This window comes from Ixodes scapularis, unplaced genomic scaffold (assembly GCF_016920785.2).
Source record: "Ixodes scapularis isolate PalLabHiFi unplaced genomic scaffold, ASM1692078v2 PGA_scaffold7__128_contigs__length_106722199, whole genome shotgun sequence".
NCBI lineage: Eukaryota > Metazoa > Arthropoda > Arachnida > Ixodida > Ixodidae > Ixodes > Ixodes scapularis.
In genome coordinates, this window is record NW_024609882.1 from 99,586,814 (window position 1) to 99,607,350 (window position 20,537).

At 46.8% G+C, this 20,537-nt stretch overlaps 1 protein-coding gene across 1 annotated transcript in view; it reads right to left on the reverse strand.

Moving 5' to 3' along the window:
• LOC8031263 (tudor domain-containing protein 7A) overlaps positions 1-20,537 on the reverse strand; it is a 142,138-nt gene that overhangs the window by 118,420 nt on the left and 3,181 nt on the right. Inside the window, exons 2-5 of the mRNA XM_040212490.3 lie at positions 10,880-10,973; positions 5,038-5,143; positions 3,290-3,395; positions 84-257 (exon numbers count right to left, since the gene is read on the reverse strand). Of these exons, the coding sequence (XP_040068424.1) occupies positions 84-257; positions 3,290-3,395; positions 5,038-5,143; positions 10,880-10,967 (474 nt within the window). The 5' untranslated portion in view covers positions 10,968-10,973. The remainder of the gene's footprint in view (positions 1-83; positions 258-3,289; positions 3,396-5,037; positions 5,144-10,879; positions 10,974-20,537) is intronic.

Genomic DNA, 20,537 nt, shown 5'->3' on the forward strand with positions numbered 1-20,537 from the left:
CAACTGACCCCCTTGCTGGAGTTATGTCCAGTGACGTCAATTCCAGACCTCCGGGGCGTTAGAATCGAGAGAGGGGGACTTGCCAGCTGGGGGAGGCCCCTGTGCCTGCGTTGGACGACGGGCTGCCTGGACGCCGGGTTGAGGGGGGCGCTGCCGGCGGGGCGCACGGGGCTCCCCGCCTGTCCGTCCAGGAGGCTCTGGTACGACGCAAACCGCACGCTCGGCGCCTGCCGTGGTGCCGGGTGCCGGCCGGGGCGCTGCGAGGGGGCCACGTCCACGTGTGGGTACAACGAGCAAACCACAATGACGCTGCCTGTCAGCCGACCGGTGTGTTTGGTGCCCTACCCATGTGTGGCAACAAATGACCTCACAACCAGTCCCGCTCGTCCACGCAAAAACCCACCATCGCTCGCGAGTGGCCCACAAGCGCCGTCCGTCGTTCGACCAGATTCAGCGAGGTTCGGTAGCGCCATCTGTTGTTCTGTGACAACGGTAAGTGTCGCCTTCTTTGATCACTTTTATATTACGCAAATTGGCCGCGCATGAATGTAATTTCGTTTTTTTTCTTTAGTGTGCTTAGAGGTCGTAGATTGAGTGATGACAATACGAGCATCTCAAAAAGCACTTTAGTGCTCTTTTAAACGAGCGACGCTCTGGAATCGACGACACTTGGGCCATCTCCTTGCTTAAGGGCATCCTTGCCGGTTAACCCAAGCTTTACCCCAAATCACAAATGACGGCACAGCCAGCAACGAGGCACGAAAACGTTGCTCGAGGTTTCTGACGACGTATCCAAAGCTCGGGAAGTTGCTTTTCGGGGTCTATTTCCAGCTGCATCTGCTCTGCACTTGGCTATAAAATTGCAGCGCGCACGAAACAACTCAGACCCAGCCGTCGATACTTCAGGTTTAGCAAAGTTGCTGGCCCTGGAAATAACCCAGCTTCACAGACGAGAGTGATGCAAATAAAATTAACAGATCCACCGCAGTACACCATCACTCCATCTCAGATTGTCAGCATGTCTCCAAAACTAACCCTTGATATCAGTCCCGCCAAAGAACAAGTACGACGGAAAGCAATAGAAAATGCCGCAGACGGCAAAAACAGATTGCAGCGAGTCAAAATTACTAGAGACGTGCACCTGTCTATCTACTATGTGTAACCACCGTCACAGATACAATATATAGAAAACAAAACACTTATAATAAGGCAGAAGCGGGCATAATTCATTTGTTCAGTGCACTCTCCAATGGCGTTTATGTCCCAATACAGAAGGGTAATACTAGGAGCGTGGCAAAGCAAAGACAAAGTAGTACAGAAAGAAAGCAGACAAAAGGTTTTGCCCCAATGAAGTTGGAGAATTGCTCGTCCACTCGTGTTTTTCTTTGTGCAACTCCCAATACCCGCCTTCTGTCTAAAGTCAAGAAGGAACAGGTACCGACATCGCGAGATACTTTTAAGCAAATATTTTTGCGAAAACGATCGTTTATGAGGAGGTGCGACCAACTCAGACCTGAAAAGTTTCTTTTTTCGAGGGGAACTCCAGTCAATATTCTTCAATTTGGGATTACAACTGTTTTCAGCTAAGCCAGTGTCGTCGAATTACGAGGTATACTTTTTTCTTTATATCGCGCCTAGTTATATAAATATTGCGGTAGTTATATAAATATTGCGGCTCAAAGTTTGGTTTTGGGCGTCTACGGCAAAACCCAAGCTACCGTATTTATTCGATTACAAGTCAAGCTTTTCCGGAAATGTTGTCAAAAATGAAGGGTCAACCTCCAATGAAGCTATCACGACCCTAAGGAGTGCATAGAGCTAACGAGTCACCGAGCCGGCATCACCGTAGCGCTGCTTCCGATTCCAGAAAGCTTTTGGCACACGAAAACCACCGAAACAGCAGCAGCCAGCAGGCCGCTGCTTCAGCGCATCCCTGGAGTGCTGGGTTTTGTGCCTGTCCGCAACTGCCACGGCCGGCGCCGCTCACGCACTCCCCACGCGATGGAAGGGGGAAAGGAGGAGGCACCTTGCCCCCTTCCCTCCGTTGCTCTTCCCCTGGTGGAAAATATGAAGGTTTCACCGTGGCGCTTCTTGTTGCACGCGGCGGCTCGTAGCGGTGCTAGTGGCTCTATATTTGGCTGATTGTCGGAGCGCACGTATTCACCTTCTTTTGTTTCTTGTTGTCGCCCTTTGCAGCGGTGTCAGTGAGGTATTATTGGAAATTTGTGCGGACGTCGACGAAGCGGACGAAGCTCCTGACGACCATGACGTGTCAGGAAATTCCAGGCATTGCACCCTTGATTTAGCAGAGAGCACCGTAAATAAAGATTTGTTTCATTCTTTTAACAAAAATTACCCCCTTCTTTTAAAAAAAAAAGTCGAGCTTAATTTTAATTACATTTTTTTTTAATTCTCGGCGAGTTTAACACAAAGGCATCAACCCATATTTGTGGTTGACTTATATTCGAGTAAATACGGTATCTGCAAGAGAGATGGCAACACCGATCATCAGCTGTGCGGCAAGACGCAACATCTTCGTAATGCTGCGGTTTGCGGTACAACCAATCAACCACAGCTTCACCACGACGCGATGTCGGGGGGTGCTGCACCGGTGTTCCTCGACTAAAAGGCAACCCGCTTGCCACCCGCTAAAGAGCAGCTGGTAGCATCTTTAAAGTCAGTTTTAACGGAGCCTTCACTTTGACTTCATATTTCGTGCCACTAAAGCAATGCCAGTCATTTAGTTTAATTTCGTTTTTTGCCCAAGTTTAAGGCACCATTTTGCGCGGAATTATGGCTGTCACGCACCATATGAAAAGGAGTCGGCGAGCACTCGAGCAGTTCGAACAAACGTGCCCGACCTCTCGTCCGCCTTCTTTCTCCGCTTTTCCTTTTTTCGGCTAGCGTGAATGATTTGCCACATTCTGTTCCCATCCTTAGCCCCCCATTTGTTGAGTCAACGCGCAGTAATGGTTACGGTGTCTCCAACTGGTGCGTTTGACGACGCATCCAAAGTGGTCCCCAAACGCCAACAAATCCCAAAGGCCCGAGCGTCACCCTCTTGTACGTCGCCGGCAGTCGGGCGTAGAGTTTCCCAAGAAAGGAGGGAGAGAAAGCGAGCCGCCCCCAGAAGTGTCCCGCTGGAGGGCGAGCTGCAGCAGAACGGGCGTCTGCCGGGGGATGTGACAGAACGGGCGACGCTTCTGCGCCAATCGAGGGACCACTTTCTCCGACGTGGTCAACGCACCAGTGAGAAAGGGCAGTGATCAAGGGAGGAAGAAGAGCCCACCAGGAGTGGCTTGTCCTTGGCCGCCGCCTTCTGTCCGGCCACCAGGTGGGCCATGTGGGCCGTGGACGGCTTCGTCACCGCCTCCACCACCGTGTCCCGGGAACGCCTGCGAGGGACTCCCCGGTCTCCCACAAAGACCTCCACCGTTGCAGCAGCAATGCGCAACGCACCGGGCTGCCTACCAGCTGCTTGCCTCCCCCGCTTTCCCCCGGAACGTTTCCATTAAATCTGCCAACCGTTGCTCGAGAAGGGAACGCAATGGTGTTCGGGTGCGTCTGATCTGGTGAAACGGACGCGTCAGAATTTCCCGCTTCGGTCCATTTCGGCAGCTCGACCGATCTTCTGACGACTTCCCCGACAGTCCCCGGACTTTCGCGGATGCTTCGAAATTCCCTGACGATTCCGGATCACAATAACGTTGTGCGGACAAACTTAGAACATACTTTATGAATCAATGGGGCGAATGTCCTCTCAGAAACAAAGCCCCGCCGAAGGAAGGAGTAAAATGCAAAAGCTCGCCTCGACTCCACTTTCTGGTAACGAGGCGCTCGTGTTTTCCCCGCAAGCCCTCTCGACATATGTGCTCGCTCGGCTGGACCGGAGGCCACAAGGAGACGCGGACGTTTCTGCGCCCGAGCAGCATTCGGGTCCCCGCCCCACTCTTCCATTACGAGCGTGCATTACGGGCACACGCTACAGCAAGTGGGGGATGCGAGACAGCCTGCCACAGAACGCTCTTTCGATTAAAACAAAAACACCCCCGACACTCGGACACGGTCAAAGACACCTTCCAATAGGTTCTCGAACCCGCTCGAATATGTCAAGTGCCGGCTATACGAATATTTCTGCGCCGTACCATTAGAGGTCTGTGTTTTCGGCAAACTGGATGGACTGAAATAAAGGGATGCCGAATAAATCTAGAAAAAATAGCTTCTAACCAGAAAAGGTGAGAAAGCCATTTCGGGCCCTATCGCTTAGTTGCCCTTCCACGTGGTGGCCGTGCACTCAGCATGGCCACACTGAGCCAAGTGCTGCCATCCGACGGCAAGGTTTGTGTACACGTATTTTGTGTACACGTATCGCAAACGCACCGAGTAGCACCACAAACGGCCGTGTTCTAGAGACAAATGTGTCTCTCTAGAAAACGCTATTGCACTTTGCAGCTTGGAAATAATTACGCCAGGTTAATTGCATCCGCAAGGTTGACTTCTCCAATTCAGACATCCTTCTGGGTTTGAAGATTTTTGAGTCGAGCCTCGGGAGGTTCGCATCACTATATAACGTTACTAAAGAGAAAACGCAAACAAATGGACCTAGTCACAGTTACAGCTTTCTAGGTGCTGCACAATGTCCAGGTGTGCTGCACATACTGGCCAACGCTTGAACTTGCGACGTGAAAAGATATCGATATACTTTTGTTTTGCGTTCAGCTCAAGGCCATCGCGTGTAGCACTCACCGCAAGGCTAATCAATCTGAGCATCAGTCGACCTCATTTTGAGAAGTATATAGAAGTTAGTCACAAGTTACTCCAAGACGTAACTAAGCTGCAGTAATTGAAACCTAATCGCAAACTTGGAAAGCTACTGAAAGTACTTATCCAAACATTTGCACAAAAGTACGCCGAGCTTTCCTGCAACCAAAAATTCGTTATGACTGGCTTTAAATTTTCTTCACTGTGTTCCAAGCGCTTTTATCCAGGGGTGAAGTATTTTAGGCTTCTCGGAAGAAGGGGGTGGGAGCCACTCACTTGCGAATGGTGGCCGCATTGGGAATGCTCCCGATGAATGCCTCCAGGGTGTCATAGCCAAACTTCTTGTACGGAATGGGGCTGCCAATGAGCACTGTATACTCCTCTGGGGAAAAAACATCCAGTACCCTAGATTGCATCGGGTTTTGGGGGGAAGACACAGAGTGCGCCAAAACTGCATGGAAACAACACTGAACATTTATCGACTGCGCCCATCCAACATTTCTGGTGTGGTAAGCGTAAAATAAAGACACTTTTAAAACACGCATCACTATGCGAGCTACGTCGATACCCTTTTTAAAGGGTAAGAACTACAGTAAAATACCGACCAAATGCCCCCCTCCAAAAAAAAAAAAAATTTTTAAATAATTTGACTATAGATATAGAGGGGCACTTATTTGGATTGGGCCCAGAATTCAAGGTGGCATGACAGCCTGGAGCTGAGCTGGTTGGTTCAACACGCTTCCTTGAATACCAGCTGAACAAAGAGGAAAAGCAAAGTTTAATGAAAAACTCAAGTTTTTCATTAAAAGGCTGATAGTCCAGCAGTTGTTTCCTCCTCTTCTTCGCGTTTGCTCTACGTTCAGCTGGTATTCAAGGAGTCAAGATGGGGGCCACAAAATGGCGGCCAGTAAAAGTGAAAAAAGCATTATAGCCTGCATTGTTGAAAACGTTTATTTACTTCAATCAATATTCAACCCAAAAAACAAATCCTGGCATTCACCTCAGTCGCTACCAAAGCCACAAGACAATTCCTCAGATCTAAAAATGAGGTCCAGGCCCTCGGTCCGCAGCTCGTTGGGGTTTTCGGGGACATTGATGTCAGACGGCCGTTCGTGAAGATCGCCCTCCTCGCCGCACGTCTAGAGTTCCTTTCGCACTCTAAGAACTCCTACAAGGTATCGTCAACCTCTTCACTGAAGACCCTCGCTCAATTTGCGTCCTACCTTTGACTTCCCAAAGCTGTGTTACAGCAAAAGTTCGTACTTGTCCCACTGGCGGACCCTTTTACGGTCCAACTTGAAATGGTGAGAGGTCAGGTGGACGTTTTTGCCATTCTTCCAATGCCAATCCACAACTTGGAGTTTCTTCTGCACCGTATACGGATGCTTGGCGAACAAAGAAAACATGGCTACTAAGGAAATGGCGGCGATGACTGGTGGTGCATTCTCGTTAGGGGTGTTGCAAACTTTTGTCGAACCTCGATTTTAACTTGGAACCTTGAGGTTTTATTGGTTCGCCGAACCCTAGAACTTTCACTAAAGTTGGAAGAAGTTCGACTTATGGACAGTGTTGCCCGGCTTCTACACACATATCTCAAATTTTGGAAAAAATATATTTTAGGAAGTACTTTATTTTATATTTTATAAAATGAGTACAAATGTTTACACCCTACAAAAGCGAAAATATGTGCTTTTAATGCATTCGTTAGTAACGTGAACCAGTGATGCCAATACACCCAACAAATATAGCACTTTCCCTCCGCCAAATGGAGTCAACTGATTTTGTTGTTTTCTTCATTTTCGGCATGTGCACAAAATTTTATTTTCAGTCGTACCCTTTGTCGAACATGACATTGAAAGTTGGAAAACGTCTAACTATCTAAAACTCAAAACTGGGCAGGTTCGTGACAAACTCAAGTTCTCATAGCAACCTCTTGGATTGGATATGATTCAATATTGGCTTTGTACACTGCAACAACCAAAAAGCCCAAAACAAAGCTAAAAAAAAAAAAAAAAAAAGAATGCCTCAGGGACAGGCGCAGCGGGAGCGCGCTTGCTCGATTGTGTACAGAAATGGGAAATTCCCGGAAGATGTTGGGGGGGCCCTGATAGTGATGGAGCGAATCTGCCCAACTTCCTATTTGGCAAAGTTCGGCGAAAATTTGGTAAACGTCTGCGAATGCACGAAAACGTGACGGTGCCATGGATTGCAAATGAACGCCATCATACAGTGTAGTATACTACCAGCAGTTACAGCGAGGTGTGGAGTAGGAAATATGATAACTGTGTGTTTGTCAGCCTTCGAGAGTGTGGTCCTCTTCATTATTTTCTGCCTCAAGGACAGAAAATCGACCAGGGATTGACACAGTCCACTGTGTAAGTGACAAATGATGCGGAACATTCTGAATAATGCGATTTTCATTTAGTCTTTCCAGCGATATAACGAGGTAGTTGCAACATTGACTGACAAGTAATTTAAGGCACTCCTCACCTTTATGGCAATCCTGTTTTAGGCTCACGAGTAGTATGTGCCAAAACAAAATACTGCGTTTTAATTAGCGTTTTTTTTTTTTTGTGATTTTGATCTATCAGCATAAAACTAAACACAGAACTATTATGCTCGACGTTGCGCATCTTCCCAAGAAAAGAAGTGTGTCCTAACGTCAGAAACCGGCATTTTAAAATGAAAAAACAAGTCGTGAATATGGGACGCACACACAGGCATGAAAAGCTGAAGTGACATAAATCGAAAACCATGCATATTTAGAATAATATGGTTCTCTCTTTTGGTGAAGGCTCAGCAGCCATTGCATTCATTTTTGTGCACAAAACGGCAACTCAAAGGGAAAGTAAGAACACAGTGTTATCGTCATTATTTTAACAATGTACACACTGGTTTTGCCTGCCTGCCTGTACGCTTGCACTGACGAGGCCTCAAAACTAAAACTCGCATATTGTGACCGCACCCCGCTACTACCCAACCTTGCTGTTGCACCACTTCTGCAAAAAGAGAGTGTAAAAGTGCCAACACACAAAACTTACACCGATACAATTACATCGTAAAATATCACCTTATTCAGTAATAATTGTCAATATGCATTATAAAAAACCTAAAATCTTTTTGCACCCAAAAAATAATTTTAGGTCTAGCAACAATGCATAGCCACTATCATGCATCCATCCATTTGCCGAATGTTGAGAGAAGTTCGGCAAAACTTGGGCTTTGCAGAATCCCAAGAATCGGCTTCGAATTTTTTATTCGCCACAAGTTTGGTCCATCACTATAGTCGGTGACAGGTCAAGAACGAAGCAGAAGCTCCTCCCATCCCTTTCCACTTGAGCAGACTGAACGGTGGAGAGGAGGTCGCCTCCTCTCCAGCGTTCGCTCTACTAAAGTGGAAATAGGTGGGAGGAGCCTCCACTTCGTTCTTGACTTGTCACCGACTATCGTAAGAACAGGGGTGGAACTCATCGAATGTACTTGGGAGCAGCCACAGGAGCAGCTGCAACTGCTGTTTTGCAGCAGGCTGGGAGCAGCTAAAACTACGTTCGGGAGCAGGCTAGGAGCAGCTCAAATCAGTTTTCATTGCACTTTAGCTTGTGTCTTCGGGAGCAATTTCAATTGTGCTTAGAACCACAGATGAGCATGAGTGTTTAGGAACCTAGCTAGATGGGATAACAGTGTAACAGGTGCAAAAACTTGGCCGTAGTGAGAACCAACAAGCAAGTACCACATGTTTTTGAAGATAGTGTCCTTGATGTTTTCTGAGTGGCTTTCAGCTGCTCAAAATGCGAACCAGCACTGTTTATAGCACGACCCACACCTGCTTGACATAGTAACTATACGTGCGAACCATGTGACAAGCGGAAGCAACGGACGTGCAGTTGCGCGGAGGAACAGGGCAACAAATTTTGAGTTTATCCTATTGCACAACTCAATATCAAAGCACCAGACTACGATTAAAGGAGTTATCATAATCGAAGCGATGAGCCAGAGCAAGATTAAAGTACGCCGCACAGATCTAGCGCTCGCGTGAGAGCTGCTGGCCGGCAAGGATTCGGATCGAACAGCGTTTCTGTTCAATCAAATCACGATTTATCTTGCAGGAATGTGGTTCCAACTTCTAACGGTGAAGCACTAAAAGGAATCTTTTGCTAATGTGTTTTCATCTGGCTGACGTCCGCAACCCAAGCCGCAGAGCCTCAGGCTATCTGACGCTTAACGACTCGACCTCACCTCGGCCGACTTGATTAACCGCTTATGGTTGAAGAATAACAGTCCAGTCGCAGGTGATGTAGTGCTTCGAATCCAACCCCCGAGTTTTTTCGCGTGCTTCCGACTCGGGATACACAGGAAATATGAACGGAACAAAAAGTTACAAGGTCGACCAAGCTAAACGCACTCATTGTTGCCAATGGAGTCAATAAAAACCGAAACCAAGACAAAATATAATTATTTTGGCGCACGTTGCGCGATTTGGAGCACAATGCCGCAAAGTATTGGCTGTAGCGCTGTTTCCGCAAAATGGCGCAGGATGGCGCAGACAAATGCGTCTGGCACAAAATGGCGCAAATGGCACAGCCATTCCACCCCTGTAAGAACTACATGACTCAGAATAATGTGGAAAGTGACCAAATGTTGCCTTTATGAGGGTGCACAACCCAAAGGCTTCGAATGACAGTGAAAAGCTAGACACCCTGAAAATGTCAGGGTGTCTAGCAAATTCCTGACTTTTCCAGGTTTTCCCTGACAATTTCAGGTGAAATTCCCTGACCACTGTAGAGGCGGTTAAATATATAAGACCATTACAACACAAGGCATTGAGCACTGTGAGGATCATTTTGCACGGGCTTAATCCATGTTGCATATTCCAAAATACTCGGGTTCGTCCAGTCCGGATTAAAATAGCACTTTCTTGCCGCCGACATCGTCAGTGAAGGGGCCACTTCCGGAAACACAATAAAAACATGACGCTCAACCATACACGTCAATAACCGAATGGTTGCATGGCCACCAATGCACACTTTCGGTTTAAAGGAGCGGTGCAACGATTTTAAGATTATAAGAATTTGCATGTCATCATTTTTACGTTATTTATCGTGTCCCAGAGAATACGGAAAACATCTTGATTAAAAAATGTTGCGATTCCGCTGCATAATCGTAAAGCAAGTCTAGCTTTTCCACCCCCTGCAGCCGCGAGTGGCAGCCGAAGGAACTACTGCGAAAAGCTTACGTGACCTCGCTCGGCTCTAAGCTGCAGCATACCGCCCGCTAATGTATGCAGAGAGGGGGAGAGGAAGCGTCCTCCGAGAGAGCACACGGGAACCTCACCTCGAATTACGTCACTAGGAAGGGGACCAGGTGTGACCCTGAAGGCTGGGAGTGAGTTGAGGGGTGCCCGAAATGACAATATTTACCTTTTTTTACACAACAACTAGGACACGCAGGCGAAATCGGTTTTCTGTTCTTTGCTTTAGAAGTGTCAGGGGGCAACTTCCAGAAATGTTTGACCGAAGTTCGGAAATAGTTGCACCCTCCCTTTAAGGTTTGGATTAAATTACGGTGTGCGACTTTCCCATTTGTTACTAAATCTAGTAGCTCTAACTGAATCTAGCCTAGTGTCGTGTCCTAAATCCAATTCAATCCAATCCAAGGCTTGGACTGGATTTGTCGGCTCTTCCCTTTGCATCGGGTAGCATACTCTACATCGGGTGAGCAAAGCCTCTCGTTCCGCACTAAGCAAAATTTATTGCTTATTTTTCTGCCTCCAAGACGTCGAGCCTTTGCTCAGATCACTCTATGGCGTTTCCTGCTCATCTTCCCTGACTGGGCTCGCTTTTTGACAATATCCCTGACAATTCCCTGATTTTTCCCAGTAATTAAAATTTCCCAAACAATTCTCGCTTTTCCCGGTCGCTAGGCAGCCCAGCATATGCTGCAAAGTGCCGCACCACCACGAGCACTCGTGCACTGCCACTCATTTTTCCGAGAAAGTTCTTGGCGAATGTTACGTGCGATTGGTCACCGACAAACGGCAATTTTATAGGAGCCGAGTGAACGGCAAAAGGCCCAGTAAACGAGCGCACTTGGACCCGACCGAGTTGAGAGGGGAACCCACCTTGCAGCCTAGAAAGAGGTATGCCCCCTTTTTCGCAGCTGAGCACAGAGTGAAGGAAGGTAGACACCTCTTCCTTGCTGCAATCCATCACTGCCTGCAAAGAAACAAAAGGGCCAAAGCCAAGCTCTCCGTTTGCCCGCAATGCGACGCAACATGCACACACTTATGGCTTTAGCTTTAATCGCGAACCAACCAAAGGAAGGTGCAGGGGCAGACAGGGAAAACAAAATGCGAGGTCCAAGCAAAATCTATATCAACTGGACAAGACATTGCGCAATACCGTCACAGTCTCCGTAATTTTAACTCGCCAAATTCTATAGGCCCCGTCGAGCACGCACAATTACGAGGTTCCCGCAGAACCGACATGTGCTTCCATCTGAAGCGTGCCTTCCCATAATACGCAGAGGTCTCTCTAGACCTTTTCCATGCGGGCACCACCGTCTTAAATCGTGGACATTCTGGTATGCGGGAAAAGATGTTTTGCTTTCGCCACACCACTGCGAGAAGCTCACGTTTCAATTGCGACGGTCTATCAATCTTGTCTTGGCTATATTTATTTGTTCCAGGTTGTCCTTTTAGAGCGCAGCCCTTAGGTGCCCATTCCAGGCTTGAGCGGCGTCGCCGTCGGCGTAACCACGAGTAACCCTCGTAACCCTCGTGAGGGTTACGAGGGTTACTCTTACGAGGGTTACCCTCACGAGGGCCACGAGAGTTACTAACACTCGTAACCCACACGAGGGTTACGAGGGTTAGTTACCCTCAAAAGGGTTACCCTCACGAGGGTTATGAGAGTTACCCTCACGAGGGTCGCGAGAGTTACCCTCACGAGGGTCCTAACAGTTGCCCTCACAAGGGTTACTAGGGTTGCCCTCACAAGGGCCACGATGGTTACCCAGGTCACGTGAACCCTCCGGGGTCACGTGGCCTGGGAATACCCCTCCGAGGTCACGTGACCCACCCGTTGACGTCATCGCCACTGGTGACGTCATCAGTGCCGTCACTAATGACGTCACCAGCATCCGCATCATCATCGTCATCACCGCTGATGACATCATGAGTGACGTCACTGATGACGTCACCGGCATCCGCATCGTCATCGTCATCATCACTGATGATGTCATCAGTGACGTCACTCATGACGTCACCGGCATCCACATCGTCATCATCACTGATGACGTCATCAGTGACGTCACCGATGATGGCATCGTCACGTGACACCCCAAGGTCACGTGACTCTCACAAGGTCACGTGACCCCCCCCCCCAAGGTCACGTGGCCCCCCCCCCGCCACCCGAGGTCATTTGACCCACCCCCCTAGTACCCCTCCCTCCTCCTCCTCAAGAGCTGCGCTCCAATTCGGCGTTACAGGGAGTTGTAAACGGCTTTCATTTTTTCATCCCGCATACAGGATTTGTCAACAATGGTAAAGGAAAAAGCTCTATAACAGCTTGGGAGAAGAGCGTGTTGGTTTTGGTCATGGATGAAGAAAGAATAAAACAATTAAAACAGGGACAACACAACCACATCTTTCACATGAAAGACGTGGTTGTGTTGTCCCTGTTTTAATTGTTTTATTCTTTCTTCATCCATGGTCTATAACAGACCATATGCAACCTGTTCTGCTTATAATGTGTATGTTTGTATGTTTGTGCCTTTGCCACTGATCTCTATTGTAGTAAGCTGGATCGAGGCTAGTCTTGCCAGGGTCACCAACAGCACCGGCAGTGATCCCTTGACACCAGCTAACGCATGGGACTCTTTGGCAGAAACGGGGAAAACTGGAAGTTCTTTCCTTAGTAGGGTGTCCCCGAGGATGGAACATTTATCGTGTTTTCCGAGGATGACAGGTAATATTCTAAGAGCCAATATCAAAACTGGGAGAATACCGGTCTTTTTCAAATAATTGTTTCCTGGTTGAGGGTTGACTTTGATAGGCGTAAATTGTGCTGCGGTTTAATGAGATGAGGGTTGCCGAGAGTCAATGTGGAGTCGTTCGTGATCTCAAAGTCATCGGAGATCAGCAGATGGTAAGCTAGAGGGCCTTTACTGGGGACATTGTTTCAAGCGCTTTTACAGAGTACTTCTGCTACAAGCTTTTGCTTGGAACTGCAGCGAGCACTTCTGTACCAAAGTAAAAATTCTGAGTGTGTCGTTCCTTTGTTGAACGTGTTATTTATTCGGCAACTGAAGCAATCGACGCCGGCACAGTCAATGGTGCTCCGGCACATTTGATTTTTTTAATCGGCGTTCGAATGCCGATTTAATCTTTAAACACCCGATATAATCGTCAGAGCAGAGCACATCATAAAATACTTGCCTCCGAGAACAGAATACATGCTTTAATATTCTCACTTTTGTGTGCTCCTGCCATAGTGTATTGCCTGGTGTCAAGCAATGGCCGCCAGTGGTGCCACCGACGGGCTCCTGATCCAGCCTACCACAATAGCAGTCTTGGGCAGTAACTAGTTACTAGTAACGCGTTGCCGGTAACTAGTTACTTTTTTCAGTAACTTGTAACTGTAACACGTTACTGCTTAGTGGAAATTACTTGTAACTGTAACAGAGTTACTATTTTTTTAGAGTAACTGTAAAAAGTAACGTCGTTACAGTTACTTCTCAGATTTATGGGAACAGGACCACCAAATCGCCTTGCAACTCGTGAGCAGTCTTGTGTAAGTTACTTTTAAAAAGTAATTCATTACAGTTACAGTTACTTTCAGAAAAAAAAAAGTAGCAAAGTTACCGTTACAGTTACCGCGACAAAAGAGTAACTCGTTACAGTTACAGTTACTTTTAAAAAGTAACGACGTTACTTTTTAAAAACACACAAAAAAAACACAACCTTTAAAAACACACAAAAAAAACACAACCTAGATAGTGCTTCAAGACACTAAGATATAAGTGTTCAGTCACAAAGCACAAGCGAGTGCGTAAAAATAACTAGATATTTTTTCCTAAAATCTACACGTGGCTATATTCGGGTCGTGACTCGCGAGAAAGAACGTATTCACAATGCAAGGCCAACTTGACACTCGAAATTTCAGAACAGATGATTTGGAAAGTGCAAGGAATGGTTAAATTGCACTCGTTCACTGATATATTATTCATAAGACACTTGAAAGTAACGACAAAAGTAACGTCGTTATTTTCATCGTTACCTCAGAAAAAAGTAATAGAACTACAGTTACAAGTTACATTTTTAAAAAGTAACTCGTTACAGTTACAAGTTACCAAAAAAGTAACGAAGTTACAGTAACGCGTTACTAGTAACGCGTTACTACTTAAGACTGCTCGTGAGAGAGTCCCAGGCCCTGGTGCGGGAAGGGCAGAGCAAAAACTGCTGCAGGAAACGTCTGGAGCAGGCTGGAAAAAAATAAAAATAAAAACAAATTAAATTTTGTTTGACAGTGCACGGCGAAGCTAGTCCCGCCAACTGGGAAGATGGCGACGTTTGTGTCCGTACCAGCCATGTATGCCCACAGCGCACGGAGATGTAAAAAAGCGCGGCATCTTTAAAGCATTTCTCTTTTCTTTGTCCCGCCGAGGAAGCGAGTGCTTTCTGCAGAGGACAGTTTTTGGTGATGGTCGCCCCAAACCCCCAGGCTTACGGGAGTCTTCTTGCCGCCAAGCATATGTTTCCTTCCCCTCTAATTTGAATCGTCCACCTCCCAGATGCACTCTTGCGGGGTCTCGAATTCAGGCCCGTTTTCTCCCCCTTCCTTCCTTTTTTTTTTTTTTCTTTTTTTTTTTTTACAATTTAATTACTGGTTTTGCATCCCGTCACCCACTTCTCCCTTCTCGAATCCTTTCACTTGAGAAAGAGTATCTGCTCGAAACGTCTGTCGTTCTGCTTGTTTGTCTGCGTGTTTTTATAATTGAAAGACCGCCCTTAGCTGGGACCAGGGGCACTTGGCATCAGTTGACTTATAGATATTCAAGTCGTGGGCTTTCCGGGTGGTCTCTTGTATTTCAGGTGGTGAGATAGAGGAGCAAGTTCGATCTGGTTAGGAAGCGACGGAGGAAAGGCAACAGCCGTTTGGAATTCCACGCGCAGTGATCGACTGTACCTCGATCAGTGCTTATTTTGACGGAGGAATGTAGCCGCAACATTGCTCTCCAAGTTTTCAAGAAAAGCTTCGTGTTTTATGAAAGATTGTGGGCACGCAGTAGAAAACGATTTGACCGACGAGTGGATTAGAGTGGCATCAGAAGACATCTACGAAGCTGATTGCAAGGTAGGGCATACTATTATTGACTTCACATTTGCACGACTCATATTGCTTCAGTCCAATTTCGCCTCATAACAAAAAATTCGAAATTAGAATTGACCGATTGTAAACTGGCACCATGATTGGATATACACGAGATCTGGACGCGTGCCACTGTGTTCGTGTATACCTTATGGTGGTCGCTCTTATTTTAATGTTTTTTATAGACCAGCTATCTGCTACGCTAAAATTTTGAAATACTAAAGTCTCCTGTAATTTTTCCAACCAAGAGACTCCAGTTCTTTATCATATAGTGGATTTACTCGGATACTGCCTTAAATTATGATCTGAGCTATTCATAGTAAAAATTGAAACAGGAAGAACCAAATAGTATATTAATATATATTATTACAGACTCACTACCGTGAACAACACAATGTCTTATAAGAAATCTACGCTAATTTGAAGGCATATAAAAGAATGTTCATTTTGAATGTTTTCTCATTTTTCTTTGTAAAGTAATGACGAAGTAACAGCGTCACTTTAGAGAAGTAACTGTAACTATAACAAGTTACTCTTTCAATTTTGTAACTGTAACTGTAACAGGGTTACTTTTTTTACTTGAGTAACTGTAACTGTAACACTGTTACATTTTAGCAGTAACGTGCCCATGACTGCATAATAGAGATGAGTGGGCCATGCTCCTTTATGTTTGTGGCCACGCTCCTTCGCTCCTACTCCAATGATCAAGTATCGTACTCCGATTTTTTCTTGTTTTCGGGATTCGTGGCGCAGAAGCTCCGACAGCCACCCTGCACCAAGCTACAATCACTCACAGGATGAAACTTTTGGTTCTCCAGTGCCTAATTTTTACCTTAGATTTCAACGATGGGACTGCAAAATTTTTGGCTCCACCAACTATCCCTTCAGGAAACTACAATCTCGAGCCTAGCTGATTCTGTGCTCCTAATATTTTTCATTTGGTAAGATAACTGTTGGCAACTGCATTGTAATTTACCAATAAACTTCTTCCGAAAATCCCAGCATGCAACACTGGCAACACCGCGCGAGCGTTGCATGTTGGGAACTAGTTGACCAGGAGGGGGCAGAGTGGCGGACCGTATGGTTTTGTTTGGGTCGACGCATTGACGCGTGCAGCGCTCACGGCGAAACGTGCACAACCAGTCAATTATATTGCATCCTGATGCAATAAGTACTCCTCTGAGTACTCAATACCAGGCTGTGCTGTGTAAATGATCCGACTACCGTGATTACGGCATTTCAGAGGTTTTAATACTCAATTTAAAGAACAAAGTCTGTCCTGGGACCGATCGAAATCTTCATTTTACGTGAGGATCAAAGCTTTTAGCATTCGAATGCGTACATGGCAACAACGTACACTTGTGCCAAAATGTCTCCTTGTCACAAAATTACCTTGCAAGCTGCAGCAGAGATTTTCATGTAAAACTTAGGTTGACACTGTACCAGCCGCTCTTGATCTCCCAAGCTGTGTGCAAACAGCCGTGATTGATAGGATGGTGCGCACACAATCGAGTTTCCTGTTGCATTGCAAACCTGTTTGAACCTCGTAGTGCAAGCACTTAATAGTCAGTTTTAGATTGTTTTCAGAGGCCCGCTATTGCACCGGGTGCGCGCTTCAGAGCATGCTCTGAAGTGGCAGCGCGAGCTCCCGCTACACATAGCGTTGCCTGAAAACACAACCTACGAAAACTGCCCATTATGCATTGCGAATTTATACTTTGTGTCATCTTAACGTGGATTAAGTGCCAAGGCTACGAGCGCGAGCTCCTCGAGTTGAACGGCGGCTCGGCTACACGAGCAGCTGAGCCACTTGTCAATACTATTTCCTCGTGCTTGTAGCTTTTGCGCTTAGACCATGTTCAAATAGGGAGTTTCAGTAGATAATTAAAGAAGGCCGCTATTGCTTCGGGCGCACGTTTCAGAGTATGCTTTGAAGTGACAGCCAAGGCAAACGACTCCGCACAGCACACGACCACGCCGCCCCCCATGCCCAGTGATTGAAACCGAAACTCCATGGCCAACCAGTTCCTTGAATGCATTGCGTGGACTCTGCCACGGTAAGGCGCTTCGTGTTTGGGAAGAGGTCCATTGATGGTTCGGTTGCTGAAACCCACGTACAAAGGCTCTGCCCATTTGTCTAACTAGAAAAGTACTTGTAGTAGAAGTAGAAAAGCTATGGTCATTGAAGAGGCGGCTGAAGCACTGTACCCCTGAAACCAAGCTAGCAATCTACACGACAGTAATACGACCAGTCTTAGAATACCCGGATGTTGTTTGGGACCCTGCGACTAAACTTAAAGGGATGCTGAACCAAAATTTGAAATCTCATAATTATTGCCCGAGCGGGCTTCACGGGATGGTACTGTACCTAAAAACGTCATTCAATCAGACGGATGGGGCCCAAATTATTGTATTTATTTGAATTAAAAGCGAATCCTCGGCCGGAAGCCGCCGGCGCGAGCGAGTCCTTCTGAGAGCAGGCGTAGCGGAACTGACGTGCGCATTCTCGGCGCCCCCAGCGCCCCTGGTGCCTCCGCGCATTCTTCTCGTTCGTTGGTGCTCGCCTTGATTCTTCGCTCGGCGGCTGTTCTCAAAGCGGCTGGTACTAGTACCACGCGGGCAAAGCCCGCGTGGTACTAACAATAACAAACGCCACCCGGCTTAGCGCCTGGCTTGGCTTGGCTCCGTCTGTCTTTTGAGGCGAATGAGAATGCGCACGTCACGAAGCGAGCTTTCCACGACGCTCACCAGGGGTCGCGTAAAATTGTATTTTTCGTGTTTATTCAATTTTATACGCCTTCTCGCTCAAAACGTCATTTAGAAGTAAAGGACATGCTATGTATGCCATTGCGACCAAGAATTTCCACCCAAAATTTCGGTTCAGCATCCCTTTAATATTGATTGACTCGAGGGGGTAAAGAAGAAAGCACTGCGCTTCATTCACAACGAGTACAGAAGAATGAGTTCTATCACTAACTTGTACAATAGGTTGAAAATTGAGCTTCTTTCAACCCGGCGCAAAATTAATCATTTAAAGCTTTTGTATACCATTGTACATGACTCATCTCGCCTTTCATTCGACAGATTTATGCAATTTAACACATCCCGTCACACACGACACAAGCACTCCAACACAATTTTGGTACCTTACAGCAGAACCCAATGTTTAAAAAACTACTTTTTCGTACGAACCATTAACGAATGGAATAGTGTTCCTGCCAACATTACCAATATCTCGTCCATTCAGGAATTCGCCTCATCATTACAGCGTTATTTCTTAGATGTGCAGTCCTAGATGCTTTTTCTTTCACTAGCATGCAATGTGGTTTTCTTCTTGTGTGTTGCCCTGTGTGCCCTCTCCTGCCTTGGCTGCCAAATGGCAGCCGGCACTATGTATAAATAAATAAATAAACTTCAGATAAAACGAGTTGTGAGAAGTCACAAAGCGAGACTTTAATATTAAGAAACTGGGGATTATGAGGAAAGTTAAAAAAAAATCTTTTGACAATCCTTTCAAAAGTTGACAAAGAGAGAGAATGGAACTGAGTTGGCAGGAAAGACGGAGTCGAGCTGAGAAAGCAATCTGAGCAAATGCCGGCGTCAAGACTAGTGACGGCGCAGGAGCATAGCAAGCGGTCCACACCATGGCAACGAGAACTATCAACTTCCTGTTCATTACGGCGAGTGTTTGCAAACCCCTATACCAGGCTTAGCCAGGCTGACCTGGCCTGAGAGCAGTAAATAAAACCACAAAACTTCCAAGAGCCACGTGAGGGGGGGGGGGGGGGGGGGGGGGGGGGGGGGGGGGGGGGGCAAATTTTTGTTTACAGCAATAAACAACACTCGAGCTACCTTTAATCTATCCGAGTCAAAAGCAATGCAACTGTACATAAGGTAGTAGTAGCACAAGACTACCAAACCTTAACCTGTCTTTCCGATTTAAAACGCGTTCCATTTATCCTTTTGGGGAAGTGCTCGTGTGACCGAGAGGGAGGCGGGGTAGTGGGGGGTAGGGGAGGGAGCCGCACTTTAACAAGCAAAGAGACGCATGGTCGCAGCTTGGCTACCCCTGCCCTACACCATGAAAAGAAGAAGGATTATTGACTAAAAATAGAGGTGTCGGATTGCCCAGAAAGCAGTCTTCTTTCTCTTTCCTACAAAGCAGAATGCATGCCCGCTAGGTTTCCCTTCAATGAAATCGCCTTTTCCCAAACCGTCGTACGCAAACGAGTGGGACGCCGGTACCGCTCAAACGCAACTGCATGGCCTCTTACAACTCTACACATGTTGCATTGCTTAAAGAGGCCCTGCAACGACTTTTTCACTGGTTTGTAATTTTCACCAAACCTGAGCACCCTGAACAGGTAACTTAGATAAACTTTTCTCCAATTTCGCTTTATTTTAAAAGTTATAGGCAAATTAAAATTACAAAAACAAGCAAAAAATAACCTCCTTTACGACGTCCCTGGCCCTGACCTGGGTGGCCGTCAACTACAGGAGAGGTAGTGAGCTCAGCGAGCGCTCACGGCTGCCGCACTCCGTGTTGACGGCTCAAGAGGGCGCCACTAAAGCACGGGCTGGATAGGCTGCATGAAGCGGGCGGCCAGGGTGGCTCGCATTGCATTTGTTGCGCGACTAAACACTCTTCCTTGAAGCTTTTTGGCTCGAAGAGTTTGCCGTTTTAGGTCCGAACCTCCGAACTCCACAAAAGGAATATGTGACAAACGAGTGACACAATTCGTCTGGCTGTGTTTGCTTTGCGCATAGTACAAAGCACAAATGCGCCACGCGCGAGGCGAACGCCGCCAGACTGATTTCCTGGGCGGCGTCTCGATGCCCGAGTGTTTTTGCACTTAGTATATTAAGACAGGTGGGCCAACCAAGAGTCTGTCACTAGAAGCAGGGGGAAGCTTTCACAGCTAACAACGTGTCCTCCTTCAGCCATGGATAGATGGTAATGGCTATACCCTTTGTGACGGGCGGCAGCTTGCGCCACCTAGCCTAACATTTCGTCATCCCTTCTTTTCTTAAAATTTGTATAAATGTTTTTTAACACATTCCCCCCCTTTTAAAGTGTTTCCATTCCGTATTTTTATCTGCATTTTCACATCTCCCTAGATCTTTTCCACGAATCTTCCAATCTCCTCTTAATTACCGCAATTCTTTCCCTATCCGTTCGTCCATCCATGTCTGCAAATCCCAATGCCTCCTCCAAATCCGTAGTCCCTCCCCCAAGAGGGTGGGACGAAGCCTTGTGCACCTTAAAATTTCATGTTCTATAGTTTCCCTTTCACGGTCACTTACGCCGCATAGTGTCTACTTCCTAGAATTTATCCCTATATGTTTTCGGTCTTAGTACCCCCGTTCTAGCGTCAAACAGCAATGAGCTCCCTAATGAATTATAATGCA